This window comes from Nyctibius grandis, chromosome Z (assembly GCF_013368605.1).
Source record: "Nyctibius grandis isolate bNycGra1 chromosome Z, bNycGra1.pri, whole genome shotgun sequence".
Taxonomy (NCBI): Eukaryota; Metazoa; Chordata; class Aves; order Nyctibiiformes; family Nyctibiidae; genus Nyctibius; species Nyctibius grandis.
This window is the reverse complement of record NC_090695.1, coordinates 83211014-83231480: the sequence shown is the minus strand read 5'-3', so window position 1 is coordinate 83231480 and position 20467 is coordinate 83211014. Positions and strand designations below refer to the sequence as shown.

Here is a 20467-nt window from a genome sequence, read left to right as displayed (position 1 = left end):
CTTTGCTTGATATTTCCATGCCCCGAAAGCAATTTATGATCTCTTTATGGTAAGAACTACATCTGATTTCACCTCTAATGTTGCTTCAATGGTACATTCCAAAGAGGGCTGTTTATTCATGGTCAATGTTAATGGCAGGTAACCTGTGACTCTTTTTAAAATACAAATGCCAAACATTCCTTCAACATTTTCTTCCTGTTCAAGCTAGGAGAGACTTAAAGATCTTCTCAACACCTCAGTGATACAGCTACTCAAGACAGTCCAGCTAGCTGATCCCATACAGAAAAACAGTACTGACTGAAGCCAGAGTCAAGACAGTTTGGGATAGCAGGACTTTTTTACTTGGTAGGGGTTTTGGGGGTATTAGTAGTAGGCAGAAGTGCAATGCAGGAAGAAATTCATTCGGATGGGAACTGGGCATGAGATCAGTAGCTGATGAGACACAGATTCTTAATAAGAAAGACCAGATGGAAGAAAACAACCCACCTCAGCTCTATTTTAAACCCTGCTCTTGGTCCTCCAGGGCACTTAATTCCATTTGCAGATAATTCCATTATCTGTCAGTTTTAACACTTCCTGGACTTTGATGCACTACAAATCCACAGCAATGTCATGGTATTATGCATATTCACGATCATCATCAATAAAATACTGCTGTTTCAGACATGAAGAAAAACTCACTTGTCCGAAAGCCTGTCCATTTCACCTATCAGCTGGTTCAATAAAATATGCCACCTGTATCGACAAACCTTTCCTTGTTATAGCCTTCCTGGAACCTATGTACCTACATCAGAAAACAATCCTAAATGTCACATCTTTCCCCAGTTATAAAATCGGTCGCAAAGGAGCCTGAATTTAACAGAAGTACCATATTCTCCCAGTTCAGCCACGCTCTCTGCTACTCTGCCACATGCCAGAGAGCCTTCCTTGGCACTACCTTCTTACTCGCTTTAGCAGCTATCCAACCTGCTTAAGCTTAGGGACATCTGTAAGTTCTTTAACTCCCTTACATAACAGGATATGAATGACTGAAAAGGCAGGACAAGGATTCTGGTTGCAAGAACTAATACTTTTTTTTGCTGTGCAAGATTACCAAGAATCAGCACAGATTACCAAGAATCAGAATAGACTTTTCTTCATTTGCTTGCTTTTTACTACACAAGAATTATGGATAGAAAAAGTATTTATTTAGGAACAAGAGATATTAAGTGATACGAAAAGTTACTAGACCAACAAACATATAAGATACAAGACTGAACTTATCCTTATCTTTAAAGGTTTTCCTTGGCTGTTTCAGCATGTCAGCCAACTTGGAAAATTGTAGAGATTATGCTACAGAGTCATTCCCAGAAGAGTTATTAGAGAGGGATATTTCCCATTCATCCTGCTGTTAAACATCATAACGTGGGGAGCAATACTAATAACACAGAGGGGCAATTTGTTCTTGGTTTTAATCTTAAAATACAATTTTTTTCTCCTCTTCCTTCTCTTGCTTATTGCACCCAACAGCCCTAGGAATGGACAGCACACAGTATGATCTTGCAATCCTTACACCTTTCCATTCCTTTGTAATCTGATTAATTTTTCTGTTGTTTTTTTATCTATTGACTTTATGATATTCTCATATTAGGGCTTTTCTGGTACCCTTCTTCCAACATGACACTGGAGCACTACAATCATATCAATGGTACAGGTTACTTTCAAGACTCACACTAGGCAACTTTGCTCAGAATCTACAGATGTTATGTTGAGGTAGTCAGCACCAAGAATCATTAGATTTCAGGGAAACTCATCACAGCTACTCTTATTTATGTTATATCACTATAATTATTTGCAGGCTGATCTTCAGAAACTTGTGTCACTACAGTTAAACATGTATGTAGCTTTTCATAGGCTCAAAGTCTTTAAAGCACAAAACATTCAATGTGTTAAGTATATAGCCTAGAAGGAGATACCATAAATGAATATGAAGAAAAACAAATGTCAAACATAACAAATCAACAGCTTTACAAAAGGTGAGGTCCTAAAAACCTCAGGAAAAAATCATAAATGTATGCATACTCATATGTGCATACAAACCATGATACTGGGCTACAAAAATTCAAGTTCCATTTGTGGGCCTTTCCTGCAGAAACCAGAAAAAGGGATTTACTTAAATTCAGAGTTTCTTCCTAATTGACATTAACCATGTACACTGCTTCTGTAGCAAATAGAGAAAATGCGGGAATAACTGGTCTCTTTGTTTTAAATATCTAACTTACTATGACGTCCTCTACAGGTTTGTGTTTCGTTTCTTTGACTGCAAGGACTGACCTAGATTGGACTCTTCACTCTTGAAGAGGAAATCAGGATGAGATAACATCTATCCATGCTGTTGCTGCAATGCTGTCCAAAAAGAAGACTACTGCCCAGTCTTGGTACAATTTAGTGACAAATGCCAACAGCGAGGATTTCAAATTCATATTTATGCAAGCACTGGCACTCATAATGTATATGACATCACTAAAACTCATGAATATTATTTGGGTTACAATGTCTATCATGGAAGGGACTGGTTTGTCACTCAAAATATACTTAGCATCTTTTAAGAGTACACTTACTTTATAGTCCTTAATTTTGCTACCATGTACTATCTTTCTACAGGACTAGTCATTCTGCAAATGGGTCACTATTCAATACTTCTTTACCCTCCTGAATCAATGTGCAATACAAAGCCTTCATAACTAAAAATCACTCAAATTTGCACTGAACAGAAAACGAGTAAAATTTCTTCCTCAATACTCTTGCATTTTCACAGTAAAACCAATGCTTTAAAGATGGTCATAAGACAGTTTAAAGCCAAAATAAGAACAAAATAGGCCTCTTTGGGACAATATTTTTGAATACAGTCCTTTTCATCAGGCTTGTTATCCTGCTTCCAAATCCTCAACCAACCACTACTCCTGTTTGCTTTGCTTTCTTTAGTATTTGTGGTTTTTTTTTTTTTTTTCCTTTCCATGCATCTAATGCCTGGATGGGAATCTTTGACTGCTTTAACTCAATTTAATTACAGTATCTCACCAAAGACGACAGTTTTTTTTCCCTTTACTCTACCTTTCACTACATGTTTCCACCAAATGCCCCTTCCCAATGAGAGCACACATGCCACTACATGGCAAGCCAGGTCAAGGAGCTGAACCTAATGAACTCTAGCTCTATTGCGGAAATTGCATTAGGGAAGAGGCTACTTTCAGCTGAAACAATCATCTGATGCAGCTCAACACGTAGCCATACAATTGCTAGCGCAAGCATAAAGGAGAGAGCAAGAAGGCATGAGTAGGTTGGAAGAATGAATCAGAAATAAATGGCCTGCATGAAGGAAACAACTCTTCCAACAGCAGCCAACCCAACACAGATCATCCCACTGCAGCCTTTCCCTTTGTACGCACATACTCAGACCCAGTCACTCTGTGCCCATGCACAACTCATTAATCTCAATTCTTTCCCTGCCAACTGCCTTCTCCCTCAGCAATTTCTTGTCTCAGTTTCCATCACTCTCAGATGAAAATCTGTCTGCTCTAACAGGAGAGGATTTTGTCACCTGTTCTCCACCATGGTTAGCCTTTTGCCATACTTCTCCTGTGCTTCGGCTCTACTTCTTGGAAGTACAGAGAACTCAAGGAGCAACAGAGTACACTGAGATCCCTGAAGCAATAAGAACAGTAGTTTGTTCACCTTGTTTGTTCTTGCTCCATCTTCAGGTGATGAAGTAATCAATATCAAATAATAATCTTTGGCTATTTTATTCACATGACCCTATCTTAACTGCTAGTTCTGCTCTTTGCATCTGTCCAAGCAAGGTCTAGACACCTGCAAAGCCTCTTCTTGGCTAATACTGCTTCCCAGATAGAAAAGCACCTACGTAAAGCTACCCTATTGATACAGACCTGGTACCAATAGACAGTGCTACATTGCTGGAGCCTGAGACAAAGCTGTTGTGTTTTCCTTCCAGGGTGACATCTCCATCTGTTCTGCTCCCTGCTCACCTTGCGACAGAGATGCATTGGTATTTGGTATGGCAGACTTGATTTCACCTACCTTCTGACAGCAGTATGCACTGCTGGTTTCCCTATAACAAACTTGTCAATTCTGTTAGGTTAGGAGCTGTCTTTGCTAATTAAGCATGAATTAAGCCTACCTCCTTGTCTGACTCTGCAGACTTTTCCATGGCAGTATTAAAAGCAACCTCTGACACTGTACTGTAAAATTGCATGTCCCAGCTCCAAAGTATTGGAGCAGAAAGGTTTCTCAGTAGAACAGCTTTGAGAATCAAAATGGGCAGCAGAAAGCTTTTTTTCCTTAAACTTATTATGATAAATAGTGAAACGATTTGAGATGAATTCAACCTGAGGGAGGCACCTGGCATGGAAAGCTTCTGTCTCAAAGTTCAGGTGAGAAAGTGATAAGCAACCAAAAGAAATGGTTTGGGTTGGAAGGGACGTTAAAGATCATCTAGTACCAACCCACCTGCCACTGGCAGGGACACCTTCCACCAGACCAGGTTGCTCAAAGCCTCGTCCAATCTGGCCTTAAACACTGCCAGGGAGGGGGTATCCACAGTTTCTCTGGGCAACGTGTTCCAGTGTCTCACCACCCTCACAGGAAAGAATTTCTTCCCAATCCCTTATCCATCAATGCTGTAACCCCATGGTAGAAGGCCACCAAATTTGTCAGGAATGATTTGCCCTTAGTGAAGCAGTGTTGGCTGTCACCAATCACCTCGTTATTTTCCATGTGCCTTAGCACAGTTTCCAGGAGGATCTGCTCCATGAACTTGCCAGGCACAGAGGTGATACTGACTGGCCTGTAGCTCCCTGGGTCTTCCTTTTTCCCCTTCTTGAAGATGGGGGTTATGTTTCCCCTTTTCCAGTCAGTGGGGACTTCACCAGACTGCCACAACTGCTCAAAAATGATGGATAGTGGCTTAGCAACGTCATCCGCCAGTTCCCTCAGGACCCGTGGATGCACCTCATCAGGTCCCATGGACTTGTGCACCTTTAGATTCCTTAGATGGTCTCAAACCTGATCTTCTCCTACAGTGGGCAGTTCTTTATTCTTCCAGTACCTGCCTTTGCCTTCTGTGACTTGGGTGGTGTGGCTAGAGCACTTGCCGGTGAAGACTGAGACACAAGAGTTGTTGAGAACCTCAGCTTTCTTCATATCCCAGGCAACCAGGTCTCCCACTTCCTTTGGGAGAGGGCCCACATTTTCTCTAGTCTTCCTTTTATCACTGACATACCTATAGAAGCATTTCTTGTTGCCCTTGACATCCCTGGCCAGATTTAATTCTAACAGGGATATACCTTTCCTAACTGATTCCTGGCTGCTCAGACAATTTCCCTGCATTCCTCCCTGCCCTTGCTTCCACCCTCTGTAGGCTTCCTTTTTGTGTTTGAGTTTTTCCACAGCTCCTTGTTCATCTATGCAGGCCTCCTGGTGTTTTTGCTTGACTTCCTCTCTGTTGGGATGCATCACTCCTGAACTTGGAGGAGGTGGTCCTTGAATATCAACCAGCTTTCTTAGGCCCCTCTTCCCTCCAGGGCCTTATCCCAAAGGACTCTACCAAGTAGGTCCCTGAAGAGGCCAAAATCTGCTCTTCTGAAGTCCAGGGTAGTGAGCTTGCTCTGCGCCCTCCTCGCTGCCCTAAGGATCTTGAACTCCACCATTTCATGGTCACTGCAGCCAAGGCTGCCCTTGAGCTTCACATTCCCCACCAGCCCTTCCTTGTTGGTGAGAACAAGGTCAGAATAGCACCTCTCCTCACTGATCCGCTATCACTTGGAGAAAGAAGTTATCATCAATGCATTCCAGGCACCTCCTAGACTGCTTGTGCCCAACTGTGTTGTCTATCCAATAGATATCGGGGTGGTTGAAGTCCCCTGTGAGGATCAGGGCTGGTGAATGGGAGGCTACACAGATCTCTCTATAGAGGGCCTCATCCGCTCGGTCTTCCTGGTCAGGTAGCCTGTAGCAGACACCCCTATAATGTCATGTGTCCCTGCCCTCCCCTTAATCCCGACCCATGAGCTCTCGGTCAGCTCCTCCTCCATCCCCTGGTGGAGCTCCTGGCACTCCAGCTGGTCATTGATCCAGAGGGCAACGCTCCTTCCTTGTCTGCCCTGCCTCTCCTTCCTAAACAGCCTGTATCCTTCCATTCCAACACTCCAGTCATAGGAACCATCCCGCCGTGTCTCCATGATGCCAATAAGATCAAGCATGCACATGTTTCTAACTCCTCTTATTCTTTCCCCATGCTACATGTGTTTGCATAGGGGCATTTAAGTTGGATGAAGTTGACTTACTGGCTGTAATTCCTTTGTGCTGCTCTTCAGGCGCTTTCCTGCTGATCTGCGATCCTTCTTCAGGCCCTGGGCTTTTATTCCTGGGCCTGGCATCAAACTAGTAGAAGTGGCTGGACTAAGGTTCCCCTCCTCCGGCAGCTTCAGTTTAAAGCCCTCTTCACCAGCTTGGCAAGCCCATGACCAAAGATGCTCTTCCCTTTCTCTGACAGATGGACCCCGTCAGTCCCCAGTAGTCCAGCTTTCTCAAAGAGAGTCCCATGGTCTAAGAAGCCAAACCCCTGGCTGTGGCACCAGTCCTGTAACCATTTGTTGAGTTGCCCGATTAAACTGGCCCTTTGAAACCCCTTCCCTCTGACCAGAGGATTGATGAAAGAACTACCTGCGCTCCAGAGTCCCTTACTGCTCTCTCTCCCTTACCCTCACCTCTCTCTGAAACTATGCAGATTATGGAAAAATGCCCATGTATGAGTTTCTCAGACAGTTGCCAGCCCTGCAGGCTAATCTCAACCTCCTAGCACCCTTTTTGTCTAATCCTGAAGTGAGCCATTTTGCCGAACTGAGTTATTTTTATGGTATACAAATATTCACTAAGACATAGGCTGAAAATACTAATTAATTTCCATTCCTGACCTAAGCAAGATTTCCAGCTTTTAAATGTGACAGCCTACTGTAATAGCCTTCAGTGCCACCTGGCATCTAGAGCTATTTTTACTGCATAAGCCTCATTTCCATCAGAATAGAGTTCAATATGACCTTTATATAATGTTCTGATTTAGTCTATATTTTGCTTGGTATATATGGAAATGTAATTAATAAGTTAGCTTCAGGCAGTGAAAAATAAAATATACACTTCAAGAAGAAAAAGAAAAGGAATTGTTACAACTGTGTAAGCCAAGTTAAGCAAGAGAGTAAATTTCTGTTACAGACCCTGGGGGAATGGCAAATCCTTTTCCTCAGAATAATTTGGAAAGACGCTTTTCCTCTTCGAAATGTGTGAAACAGAATAGCTTTGCATACCCCAGCAAAATTATTGTGCCCCAAAAGACAGAGGGAGAGCATGCTGTCACAAAACTAAAACACTTCGGACGCTGCTGTAGAGTGGGCAGGAAATTGAAGTCCTTGAGACTAGACCAGATGCATCTTTGAGGTTTTGAGGGCGAGAGAGTAAGCAGATTAAATATCTCACGAACTTTTTCTAAAGTTTCATTCCAATAAGCTAGGGATATCTGTTTATTTTCTTTTTTTCTTTTCCGATAATCATCAAAGGTGATACTATTTCAACTTCTTGCAATCAATAGAAGGCCATTAGGGTATTATTTTCAGGAAGAAGAGATACCCTTTGTGAAATCCAATTTCATACCCACAATCTGTTAAGTATTTTCAAGTCAAACATATAGTATAGTTAGCAAATAAGGATATAAGGATAAATCCTGTGTCAATATTAATCTCAGTAAGACCTCAAATGTTTTTCATTTGAACTCATATGTGGTTCTCTGAGAATCAATGACATGTTGCCAGCACTTTAACCAACGGGATCTCTTCTACTTTTTGATGAACAGTGCAGCACCAAGTGCTAAAAGCATTGCTGACATGAAGGAAGGACAGATAATGAAAAACTGATTACAGTAGTCCTCTGTTCGAGCAAAAGACCTATCTAATATTTGAATCATCAAATGGTTTGGGTTGGAAGGGACCATAAAGATCATCTAGTCCAACCCCCCTGCCATGGGCAGGGACACCTTACACTATTCCAGGTTGCTCCAAGCCCCATCCAACCTGGCCTTGAACACTGCCAGGGAGGGGGCAGCCACAGCTTCTCTGGGCAACCTGGGCCAGTGTCTCACCACCCTCATTGTAAAAAATTTCTTCCTTATGTCCAGTCTAAATGTACTCACAGTCTAAACTATCTAATATGAAACTATTCTAAACTATCTAAGATGGTGCTGAGTAAAACCCTCCTACCTTCCACCATATATAGTTATGAAACATGAAAATCTTAAAAAATTGATATTATGAACTTACCTCAAATAAAAATAAACTGGGACAAGCGAAAACCTGGGATTTTAATAATCTTAAGTCTAGTGTTTTAAATCTATGAAAAATGATAATACAGCAAATTTTTAAATGTAAGGATATTTAGAACAGGAAAAATCACTTATTTTTTTGCCAAAAATGTGGCTCACATTTTTACAATACAAATTCCATTCTTTTTTTTTTTTTTTAAACTCACCAGGTCCCATGAAGAATTTTATTTCTGAGGAACTAATAATTTCACCAGAAAATTAATAAAATATTCTACTTATAGCTAATACAAGATTGTATGGTGGTTTTAAATCTACACGTTAGTAATACTTAGCACGTATGCCTGGCAAATGCAGATTAAATACGTTGCTTTATTGTCTCCATCCTGTCAATTTCCAGAGGGCCATAAGGGGAAACCCAACCCATGACACAGGCATCTTTTTATGGGATTGTGTACATAATTTCCATTCTATTATGAGCTAGAAAGTAGGGGCTGGATTTGCTTTGCCATTTCAGCACGCTGCTCGCAAGAACAGAGTCAGCGTGTGAGCACTGGGATGCTACATCAAGGAAGGGCTTTTGGGTCTGAAATCTCCACGGGAAACTCCCTTTTCACAGTAAGGCTCTCACTGAGTATAGGGACAGTCCCTGAGAGGTAGTGGAGCTCAGGGAAGCAACATTATTTCTTCCTAATATGCTAGCAGTCTAAATCAAATTTACCTAAATGTTAATGTGAATAAAAGAGAAAAATCTAAAAATCAACTAGAAAAGAAAACAGAACTCCACTGTTACTACAGAAGTCTAAAGGATACCTAATAGGAAAACAAATAGGGTCTCTCAAGAAGTATCTAGGTTGTGTCCAGTAAGTCATTTTTGAAATATCTGTTGGTTAAAATAATTTATAACTACGTTTAATTTTTCATCTTTTTCAATCTTTTTTTTTTTTTCAAACACAATGACTGATCCATAGTTTCATATTCTGCAAATAGGTTCCAAGGAAAACACAAAGGAACTATACTGTGCTGCCCTGCTTTAAAATTCTTCTTAAACACAGGAAATCTGAGAGAGAAACAAAGCATCAGTTTTAATAGCCAGAGAAACATGGATTTTTTCCTAACAGAAACAAAATAAAACACATAACTTGGAAGCAATTTAGATTTCAGTTATTGCTTAACACCATGCTTAACACCAAGAGTAAGGTTAATGGGCAAATGTCAAGGTTTTTAGATGTCTATTTTTTGTGCCTTTTTGATAACTCTTAAGTGCTATCTCTAGTACAACTTTCTTGCTGGAACTTCTGCTATTGTGATTTTCCATTCTAATCCTTTCATTTCTTTTTCTGAATTAAACTTCATTCTAGAGACTTCCCAATAGAAGTCCTCTTCTCCACTTTACATGGCATTTTCAACTTTTGTTGTTTCTCAAGTGATTTTTTCCCTTCTTTTTCACTTCTTTAGGAAACAAACGCTAAAATAACTTTTATAGAAGTTGGAATTCTAAATAAAGAACAGATTAAATACCACATGAAATTGTAGAAGAGTAACATTATTTTCCATGGGAAAAAATATACTGCTTGTAGGAGCTGCACACAGATAAACAATGCAGCTGTCCGTACATATATGTACTGTGCCAGAAGGTTGTTGTAGGGATTACTTTTTACTATTGTTTTTGAAGAAAAAATTTCTGTCATATATTGAGTCTACTACGTCTTCAACACCTAAATTTCATGAAAACAATATTAAACTCAAACTGTAAAAGAGCTTTTCTTGTCATGGAAGTCTAAATATATTTGCATATTGTATATAGATGTAATACAAAGACACAAATGCCAGTTACCTAAAACACTAGGCTTAAAAAAAAAAAAAAAATCAGTGACAAAAGCAAGGAATGGCTTCAGTTAAGTGATGAACTCAAAGGGCATGTATTAATTATTTCAGTCAAAGTCACAGTGCAAAGGCAAGTGTACGAAGTGCCACATGTTATACTGTACTCTGTCTCACCATGTCTTGGAAGAATTACTCTAATATCTTTAGAAATGATTCCAGACTCCTTGAGGAGAGGGGGGGTAATACATAAAACCATGGGGAAACATTTTTGAGATGCAAAGCTTCAGACAGCAGGACATCCAACAGAATTTGATACATTAGGCTTAAAAACAATTTTCAAAAAAGCAACCTCCTCCTAGTCCAATAAACAGCTTTAAAAGAATCATGCCACATGTGTAGACGGGAACAGAAACATGGAAACAAATCTCCAAGCAAACTGCCCTGAGATTTTGCTAGCTTCCTTTCAGAGGACACATGAGCTTCTGGTAAAACTAATTAATTAATCTGAAACTCAAAATAAATAAACAGATACGCAAAAGTGGCTCAAAAGAGAGTGTTCACATGTCTACAGCAACATAAAATAACAGGTATTTAACTGTAATGGAAAAAAAGATCTAGATAAGTGCTTATCCAGAAGTAGGGCTACGGAAAACCTTGTTGAAACTGTGAGGACCATTTGAAAAACTCATTGGTTTAGCTTTGGTTAAAAAGCATGCAAAAAATGAAGTATGCTTTGTCTTAGATGAAATATGTTTAATGAGTTATAATTAAACAGTGCATTAGACTGAAGCATTCTGAAACTTAAGGAACCCCTGTGAAATACCATTTCTATAGAGATACTCACAGGGCATTTATTATTTCAGGATTATTTATCTTCAACCTAGTGGTTACAATAATCAGAGCAAAATTTTAGTAACTTCACTTCTACGAGATTACTCACAGAGGGCGTTGTCAGAGAAGCTAGACTCTATCCCAAAGAGCAGAGTATGGGAAAAAGTATTGTTTCATCCCTTTGAGTGAATAGAAAAGGAAATTCTAGTTTTCATCCCAATCACAGGTCAATTAAAAGTGTATAAGGTTCATAAAATGTTTAAATAATGTTTATAATCTTCATAAAATTAATGTATTACCTGCAATTTATCCTACCTAATATTCTTTAATAAGTAAAGCTATTGTTTGGAAAAATTTCAGTGGGATGTGCCTTGCATAGGCACTGAAATTACTGTGAAAGGCTCCAGGTGACTGCATGAGGCTTTGGATGCAGTTTCTATTTATTCTTCAGCACCCCTGCATCTTTCAAACTGCATGACAGCCTTCCTACTCTGAGGAAGAGGTATGTGTTTTAAGCAGAACACACAGCTTTGTAAATGTCATCACAATCTGAGAAATAACCTGTATTAAACCGGTCCCATAAAAATGCACTAATCTGTTATTTACAAAACAACAATATCTGGTCATATCTTAAAGCAAAATCAATAGAAAGTATTAATTATAAAGCATCTGAAGAGCTAGTATTGCTTATTAAATTTTAATATATAAATTAATGTTAGGTAAAGAAAAATCGCATTTTATTCACAGACAAAAGCTAAAACAAGTAATATCTTTATAATAAAGATTTAAAAATAACTTCATTTTCATATTCATGCCCTTCACTAAATTTAAAACTTTTTTCCTGTTTTTAATGCAACAGTCTGGTTTCGACTTTGACTCCCCAAGGAGCAAGACAGTGCACTTCATTGTTAAAAGTTATATTGTGCTTCTAGGTTGCACTTTCACTGCACTTAATTTAAGCTCCAATCTAGCAAACACATGCTTAAACACACGACCACAAAGAAAACAGGTCTACTGTGCAATGACTACTCTAATACTAACTACATACTTCAGTGCTTTGCTGAGGAAGACCCAAAACAAGCTATGTACACCTGTGCAGAAATTTTTTGTTTCATCTTATGGAATTTCTAAAAAAATAGTATCTATACTTAAATATAGCTTATTTTGATCATAGTCACATTTCATGCAAATGCAGAGTTGGGTTATACTCTACTAACATCTAGCAAGAAGAGTTTAAGGTGCAAAGTTTGCTACTCAAGGCAGAGACTAGAATTCTTTTCCCAAAGGTGGAAATTTTAATTTGAATAGGAAAAAAAAAGTCATTCTGTGTCTGGAGAAGTTTTGTCAAATTAATTCCTCCAAAAAGGTTCAGATTAATCAAAATTTGTCCCAAGAAAAGAACTGTTTCAAAAATAATTCCCAGAGATTCTAATCATGTGAAGTATCAATGTCCTAGAACCAGATTAAATAACATAAAGTGTTACTGTTACATTAAATACCTGCAAAAGTAAGTGAATTAATCATGTTCCCTTGTAACATAATTTCTGAGCAGTTGAGATTTATTTGCCCAAATGTTTACAAACATGTGTTTTGTCTCATATTGTAGATCTACCGTGTACCATTTATGCCAGAGGCATTTGTTCAACTGTCCAAATCGAAGAACAAAAACATTTTGGTGCTGTATTTTTGTGTACTTCTAGCTGTTGATTTGTCTGTGTGGGAATATCTATCTGCATTGCTGTATCAGTGCAACTCCCACACTGTATACTCTCACTGCAAACAGCACCCACTCATGGAATAACTAACATGAAAAGGTCACCAGTCTTTCCATTAAGAATCTTCATACAGAAAGTTACACTGGTATAGCTATTACTGCATAAATAATTGTGGCACATTTTTAGATGCCAACAAACCCTGAAACACTAAGAACTATGACAATAAAAATAATGGCTAAAAATTAGGTGCAGCTCATTCAACCAACCACAAGCAAGTAAATGATCTGGGTTTGAAACATATCTGATCAAGTCATGGCGAAAAATATTAGAAAAAAAAAACTGGTCTAAAAGATATGATTGATAATGGGTGAATTCAAGGAGATTATGAACGTTTAGGAACATTCTGTGACGGAACAATGCTCAAAAGATGTTCACTGTAAATTATTGTCTGAGCTTTGTACAAGAATTATGTGGAGAAATAAACAAAGCAGTGATACTAGGGCAGAGTAAAACAAAGCAGTCAGAAGTGATTAAAAACAATCCATTTGAACGAATACAAAAGCAAACAATGTCATCTGGCACTCAAAAAGGCAAGGGCTCCTGAGGAACTGAATGTAGAATCTGTAGGCTTTTGTGAAACCATTGACAGTTCAGCTGGTAAATCTAACAGAGTTCTGTAGTGGAGCCCATGTGGCTGTCTTATAAATTCCACTTCCCTCCTTTCACCCATTTTCAGCTGATGTATCTGGTTATCTTGGCCAGCTCACAGTTACAGGCTTTCACAAAAAACAGTAGCGATGTTCACAATGCAAAGAGGGAACCCATAACTTCATGAAATGCTCCACTGGTCGCAACAGGAATGATGGTTTTACAATGCACAAACATAGCAAGATTGTCTTGAACATTACCACAGCATATTCATATACGCCTCTAAACTCTATCTCTACAAAATGTGCGTACTTAAACAAATTCCATAAAGGGAAAAAAGGGTGCTTTGTTTTCTCTCCAATGTAAAAAAAAAATCTCCTTTTATAACTGACACTTCTATTGAACAGCTGCAATAGGTTTCTATCAAGATATTTCCCATGAAAATGTCAAGACTGGCAGACCTCTCAAGAAATGGATAGTTGAAGGCTAATGCTTAATAATTATAATATATACTCAGGGGTGTCTTAGTAAGTACTCTACAGTTCTTTCCCAAACTCTTCCTTTGTCTGTTTCATAGTGTTTTTTCTCATCTCAGTCATGCTTTCTTTCTATTCCACTACCCTCTCCATGTTAGAAGTTCCCTTTTGCTTCTTTCTCTATTCAGTGCTAGTCTTAACTATTCTCCCTCCCTCACATTCTGCTCTTGGCTTTGTTCTCCGTCCTTTCATTTATTATTCTCCACTGTACCCTAATTACTTATATTGCTCCCAAGTTGTAGGTTAGTGTTGTAAACAGTGTTCAGTCCTTCATTGCCATCCTCCTTTCATCATTCATTTTCCTTACCTTTTCTTTGGTCCTCTGGAGGCCTTCTTTTAACAAGCCACTATAAAGTGACTCTCTATTCATTCAGCTCACTGAGTTTATATAGCTCAATGCCATTTCAAATATGTTAAGCTGTTTAGTGGCATTCTTCTTCTTTGGTATGTTGTCTTATTTTTCTTTAAATACTCCCAAGCTAATGGATTGCCAATTAATTAGAAATAGTTAATCTTTGCAATAGAATAAACACTACGTGTTTGTGTCTCTTAGGGAGCTCCTAAACTAATTTTTATGACTGTGTTGTTAACCGTTCTCACTACTTGGCAGCCTGTCAATGGAAATAAAAGTTCGCTGAGCAGATATCCAGGCCATAGGCTGCAGAATATTTTCTTTGAGCAGCATGCATCTGCACCCACTGTCCTTCCCTTCCTTCACTGCTTGTTCTCAGGCTGCACTGCCTTTAAGGATGCTAGTTTTGGGGGTCATGCAGATGACTGAGCTTCCCCAGCACAAAATAGATAAAAAACTAGCACAAACACTGATTTTTTTTGAACTCCTGATTGCTTTTGACCTGGTTCGTTGTGTGAAGCCTGATGCGCCAGGTTAACCAAGGAAAAAGCAAAAAGGAAGGAACATGTAACAGAGAAGATTTTTAACTACTACTGGAGGAGTGTATCTCCTACTGACTCCAAATTGAGGGGAAAAAAGACAAAAGGAAGGGGAGCAGACAGAAAAGAACCCAGCACTGATATGGCTGTTTAGCATGCGTTATACACAAAAGAAACATGGTTAAAATTATTTTTTTAAAAAGGTAGCTCTCAAGGAATGGTTACCATGATGCAGATGTAATCATAAGTTATTCATACCTGCTGAAGTTGGTTCCTCTTCAACTGAGGCTGTGCAAAAAGGCAGTGGGGGCGGGGAGGGAAGCAGTGACAAGGAAGGGGAAGGGAGAGAGAGAAAAATACAGATGAAGAAATCCATACAGTCCTAATTGTCACATTATTTACATTTTCTTAATATACGAGCAATAAGACATCATGAAAAACTTTATTCTAAAGAGTTTGGTCAACTTGAGTAACAGATATTTCATCTTAGTGGAGAACTAAGCTAAACCGAGTTAAAATTGTAGCTTACATTTACAACATTACACTCAACCTTTCCCTCTAATACAGCTAGTAGGATAGGTCCAATACCACAACAGCAATGCTTAACAGAAGAATTTCAGTCAGCTTCTCTGCAGTCAAATTCCCTGCCAGAGCTAGCTGTTGCAGCACTGAAAAAGAGCTGTTCTTAAGGTACAGCCTTCTAAAAAATCAGCTGCAGGGCCCAGTTATTTGGGTAGCTAATGAAGGCTGTTTGAGGACACAGCTAAGCCAGCTGCTGGTAAGCTGTTAATGAGAAGCATGGTCCACACCTTTTTCCCATCTCTCCATCCTCCACCCCTTCTGTTCCTTTCAGTTTCTTCCCAACTTGGTGATGGCAGTAATGAATTAATAATCCTGAAATTAAGTAGTTAGAGAGCAAAAATGGCAGTTTCAGGGTTTGGTCTTGTTTTTCTGGTAGGGTTGGGGTGAGGGGGCAGTTGCCCATTGGACTCTCCATTTCAGATGTTTATTGTCTGAGGAAAGCAATAAAAATCCGTATCTTCATACTAGAACCTTTCCCTTTTGGTGATAGGTAACCATTAAATTGCCTTAAGTTATCATCATAAAGCACCTTTGACTGTAAACTATTATCCGTACATTCAAAAGAAAGAAACAGATGTATTCACAGTATAACTGTGTTTTAAAAGTACATCAGTGACCTAATTCTTTCTCTCCTTGCAGTCAGTACATTTTATATACACATGCATCATAAGAACGGTCTTCTCACAGTCCTGCGAAGTTTTCAAAGACAGAAAAAAGCAGCAATCAAGTGTTTCTCACTTGGATACTCTAACAGCACCTAGAAGTCTGAGAGGACTCTCCATAAATGTGATATAGAGACTCTCCTAAGATGCTAAACACAGGTATCCACACTTTTATTTTTTCTCTTTTAAGGAGTCTGTCCGATCAGTTGAAATGGAAGCTCCTTCTGTTTTATTTCTTGCAGAATCAGTTCCATACAAACAACACTCCTACAATCACAGCAAACCTTGATCCACCCTGATGGCTTCTGACCTTGCACTTGGCATGGATAAAGATTTCAAACATTTTCTCAGAGATCAGTGCCATGCTTGGTAAATTGAGTTCTTTGCCTACATCACTCCATGTATTATGCTGGGAGAAATGAGGGAAGGAGCAGGAAGATCTTTCCTCTTTTTAGTGAAACTTTGTCAGACATAGCAGAGACGTTGTCAACAGACATCAACTGTATTCGAGACCAACTATAAACCTTGGTTAATTCAGTACAATATTCTATATGCAACTGTATGTGACAATTAATGCTGGACACATCAGTTATTCCTAATTGCAGAGTAGCATGGTGTCCTTTTGGGGGCTGTCAAATCCAATCAATAGAAAATAATGAAATACTGTCTGAAGCACCAGCCAACCATCTTGCCGGTAACCAGTTTCCTGAGGTAAATAGGTGATTTTTCTTCATATATCTTGGTGTTCAGGTAAACACTTAGGAAGGCTACATTACAAGTACAGTACATTATGAAACACATAATCTAAAATGGCCTAAACAGGGTAATTAACAGGCTAACCTTTCCCTTTTGTAATTCTTCATTTAGTGTCTAGATGTGTATTTTGAAACTGTATTAATCCATTTTGAGGTGTATATATGCAAAGATCACCTCAAGCTTTTAAATTCTACAATAACATTCTTTTACTGTATAATTAGGGAATTTAAATAAAATGTGTTTGTAACAGTAGAGGATTTAAAGACAATGAAAGAAAGAAGGGAAAAATACCACTGTATGGTTTTTAAATTGAACTAATCAGATATATCATTAGTTCAAAAACAACATGACGGCTGATTCCACAAAAAAGAAACTGAGTATTTAAATCTTAAGAACAGCAGAATCAGAAGTAAATAAACAAACTACAAATTAAGTCAATCAAGTGTATTCTAATTTGTCAAGGCACCAGTGGCAGAGAGGACTACACAAACAGAACAGAACATGAAGGTTAGTTAGAAGTTGTGTTATGAAATTTTACAAATGCCCAAAATCTGTATTAGCTGCAAGCTCGACTGCTGCTTGAGCATCAAATAATTAAAAGTACTAGTGACTGTTCATTAAAACTGGTTAAACAAAATCGTACAATTATACAAAGAATACTCATTCCAGTAGCCATTTTTTTCAGGCTGCTATTTGAATAATATTCTTAGACTTAATTATTGGGATGAATACCAGCATTAGCAATTCAAAACTGGATTCTGTTATTACTCTGATGATTGTTGCAGTGAGACCACTCTGCGCTTAAGTACACATCTAAATAAAATAGGATAGAGGTATCTCAGCTAAAATAAATCATTCAGAAGCCAAGGCAGCTATGCCACCAATGTTACTTTTCTGTTTATTTAATTAATTTTGACTATTTTATTGCTGGTTTAGGCTCTTTAAGGAATAGACTATGTTCATTTCTTGTCTGAGTAAGACTAGAGTTAGTGAAAAATGCTCTTCTAAAATGAAAAAGACCTAGTTCTACTTGTCAATACTGTATTTCTTAATCCTAGACAGAAGTTAAAGATGCATAATAAAAATAGATATGAAAATGCAGTTATGAACTTTTTGTACTTCATGCACACTTTTTAAAAAAAATCAAATGAACTTAATCTCTTGCTATATGTGCCAGGACTTCTTTCACCCCCCATAGCTTGATAAAGCATGTTTAAAAAAACATCCTTCAGTAAACTACTAAATACTCAAAGAATACACTATTTTTGCTTTATCATACCAGCTGAAATGCAATGTCAGCACTCTGCATTCCTCTCATTAAGTAACTGCACCAAATTACCATACCAAAAATTTCCTATACAACACCACTTTTTTAACATCAGCACCAATTTAAAACTTGAAGTTATTTTAAAAAGCTATTTATACAGTGACTCATCTCCATAGTAATTATCTGTAATTTACTTTACTTATTTGAGACCGGTGGAGAGGGAGTAAGCTGGAATTGCCTTGCTCAATTGAGCCGGCACAAGCTGTTGACTTGCTACACTGGGTGGTGGATCATCATCAGCCTGGCTTTCTCCTTCTGACTCCAGAGCAGTGAGACTCACACAGACGAGCCGGGTATTTGACAAAAAAGCCCGCAAAACAGTCACAGACATCCTGAAGTCACGGTCTGATAATAGCACTGCATGACCTTAAACTGTAAACTACTCTGCAGCTTTAAAGCATTTTTAAGCACATTATTCTTCCCCTTTTAATGCATCCTTGACAAAATATAATAAGACATATGGCAGCACAAATATTAGTTTTTATCTTAGAGAAAATCTGATGTTCACTTGGGAAAACTTAATCTTGTTTTCCTTAGAGGTGAATAATATTGCATGACATTAGTGGGGAAAAAAAAACAAAACAAGAAGACATGGGCAGATTTGGAAGGCATGTAGCAGGATACATATTCATAGAATCATCGAATGGTTTGGATTGGAAGAGACCGTAAAGATCATCTAGTTCCAACCCCCCTGCCACGGGCAGGGACACCTTCCACTAGACCAGGCTGCTCAACGCCCCATCCAACCTGGCCTTGAGCATTGCCAGGGAGGGGGCAGCCACAGCTTCTCTGGGTAACCTGGGCCAGTATCTCACCACCCTCACAGGAAAGAATTTCTTCCTAAGATCTAATCTAAATCTAGCCTCTTGCAGTTTAAAAACGTTCCCCCTCGTCCTATCACTCCATGCCCTTGTAAAAAGCCCCTCTCCAGCTTTCCTGTAGCCCCCTTCAGGTACTGGAAGGCTGCTAGAAGGTCTCCCCAGAGCCTTCTCTTCTCCAGGCTGAACAACCCCAAATCTCTCAGCCTGCCTTCATATCAGAGGTGCTCCAGCCCTCTGATCATTTTCATGGCCCTCCTCTGGACTTGTCTCCCCAGAGCCTTCTCTTCTCCAGGCTGAACAACCCCAAATCTCTCAGCCTGCCTTCATATCAGAGGTGCTCCAGCCCTCTGATCATTTTCATGGCCCTCCTCTGGACTTGTTCCAACAGCTCCATGTCCTTCTTACGTTGGGGGCCCCAGAGCTGAACGCAGTACTCCAGGTGAGGTCTCACAAGAGTGGAGTGGAGGGCCAGAATCACCTCCCTCAACCTGCTGGCCACGCTGCCTTTGAAGAAGCCCAGGATACGGTTGGCTTTCGGGGCTGCCAGCACACATTTCCAGCTCATGTTGAGCTTCTCATCAACCATCACCCCCAAGTCCTTCTCCTCAGGGCTGCTCTCAATCCACTCTCTGCCCAGCCTGGATTTGTGCTTGGGATTGCCCTGACCCACATGCAGGACCTTGCACTTGGCCTTGTTGAACTTCATGCGGTTTGCACAGGCCTAGCTCTCAAGCCTGCCAAGGTCCCTCTGGATGGCATCCCTTCCCTCCAGTGTGTTGATCACATCACACAGCTTGGCATTTCAGTTGGGCTCTGGATAAAGCTGACTTACTGGCTAGGATCCCTTTGTACTGCTCTTCAGGTGCTCTCCTACTGACCTGTGATCCTTCTCGCATCTCTGGGAGACATATATTGTCTGGGAGACAAATATTGCCCAACATATATTAGCTTAAGAGAAATAATATAAGAAGGCAATGCTTGGATAGTATCTGAATACCTATGCCAGACTTCTGATTATTTCTGTTACAATGGTAGAAGCCTTGACAGGTTTGGGAAAAATCTGGACTTCGAAGCATAGGTAACTCGAGGCAGGCAGATTCAGTGTAACAGTGTGCTACACTATGTTATATATTATGACACATTACATTGGTTTTGTGCTTATATTAAGGCTTGTGTTAATTTTATATTAATATGAAATATGTCTGCCTTTAACATTCAAATAAAATGTACGACTCATATATAAAAGAATAAACATAGATATATGACATTATCTCTATGGAAAAGGCTATGCAAGAGCTCTACAAAATTATCGAAAGGAATGACCTGTGAACAGTAGGATCCAAGAGCAAAGAACGTTTTTCTGAATGCAGCATCAAAAATAAATTATATTCTGCTCAGCGTCAAATCTCAGGCTGTCAGAGAAACTGCACTCTATGAAGACTGACTGAGTTCCTAAAACCTCAGCATCAGTCTTTAAGAATGTGATTTTAATGCTACAGATGTTTCATT

At 39.2% G+C, this 20467-nt stretch overlaps 1 protein-coding gene across 1 annotated transcript in view; it reads right to left on the bottom strand.

The window, feature by feature from the left end:
• The window catches only part of EDIL3 (EGF like repeats and discoidin domains 3), a 200247-nt gene that overhangs the window by 130771 nt on the left and 49009 nt on the right, over window positions 1–20467 (bottom strand). Inside the window, exon 4 of the mRNA XM_068422961.1 lies at window positions 15069–15098. Coding sequence (XP_068279062.1) covers window positions 15069–15098 — 30 coding nt within the window. The remainder of the gene's footprint in view (window positions 1–15068; window positions 15099–20467) is intronic.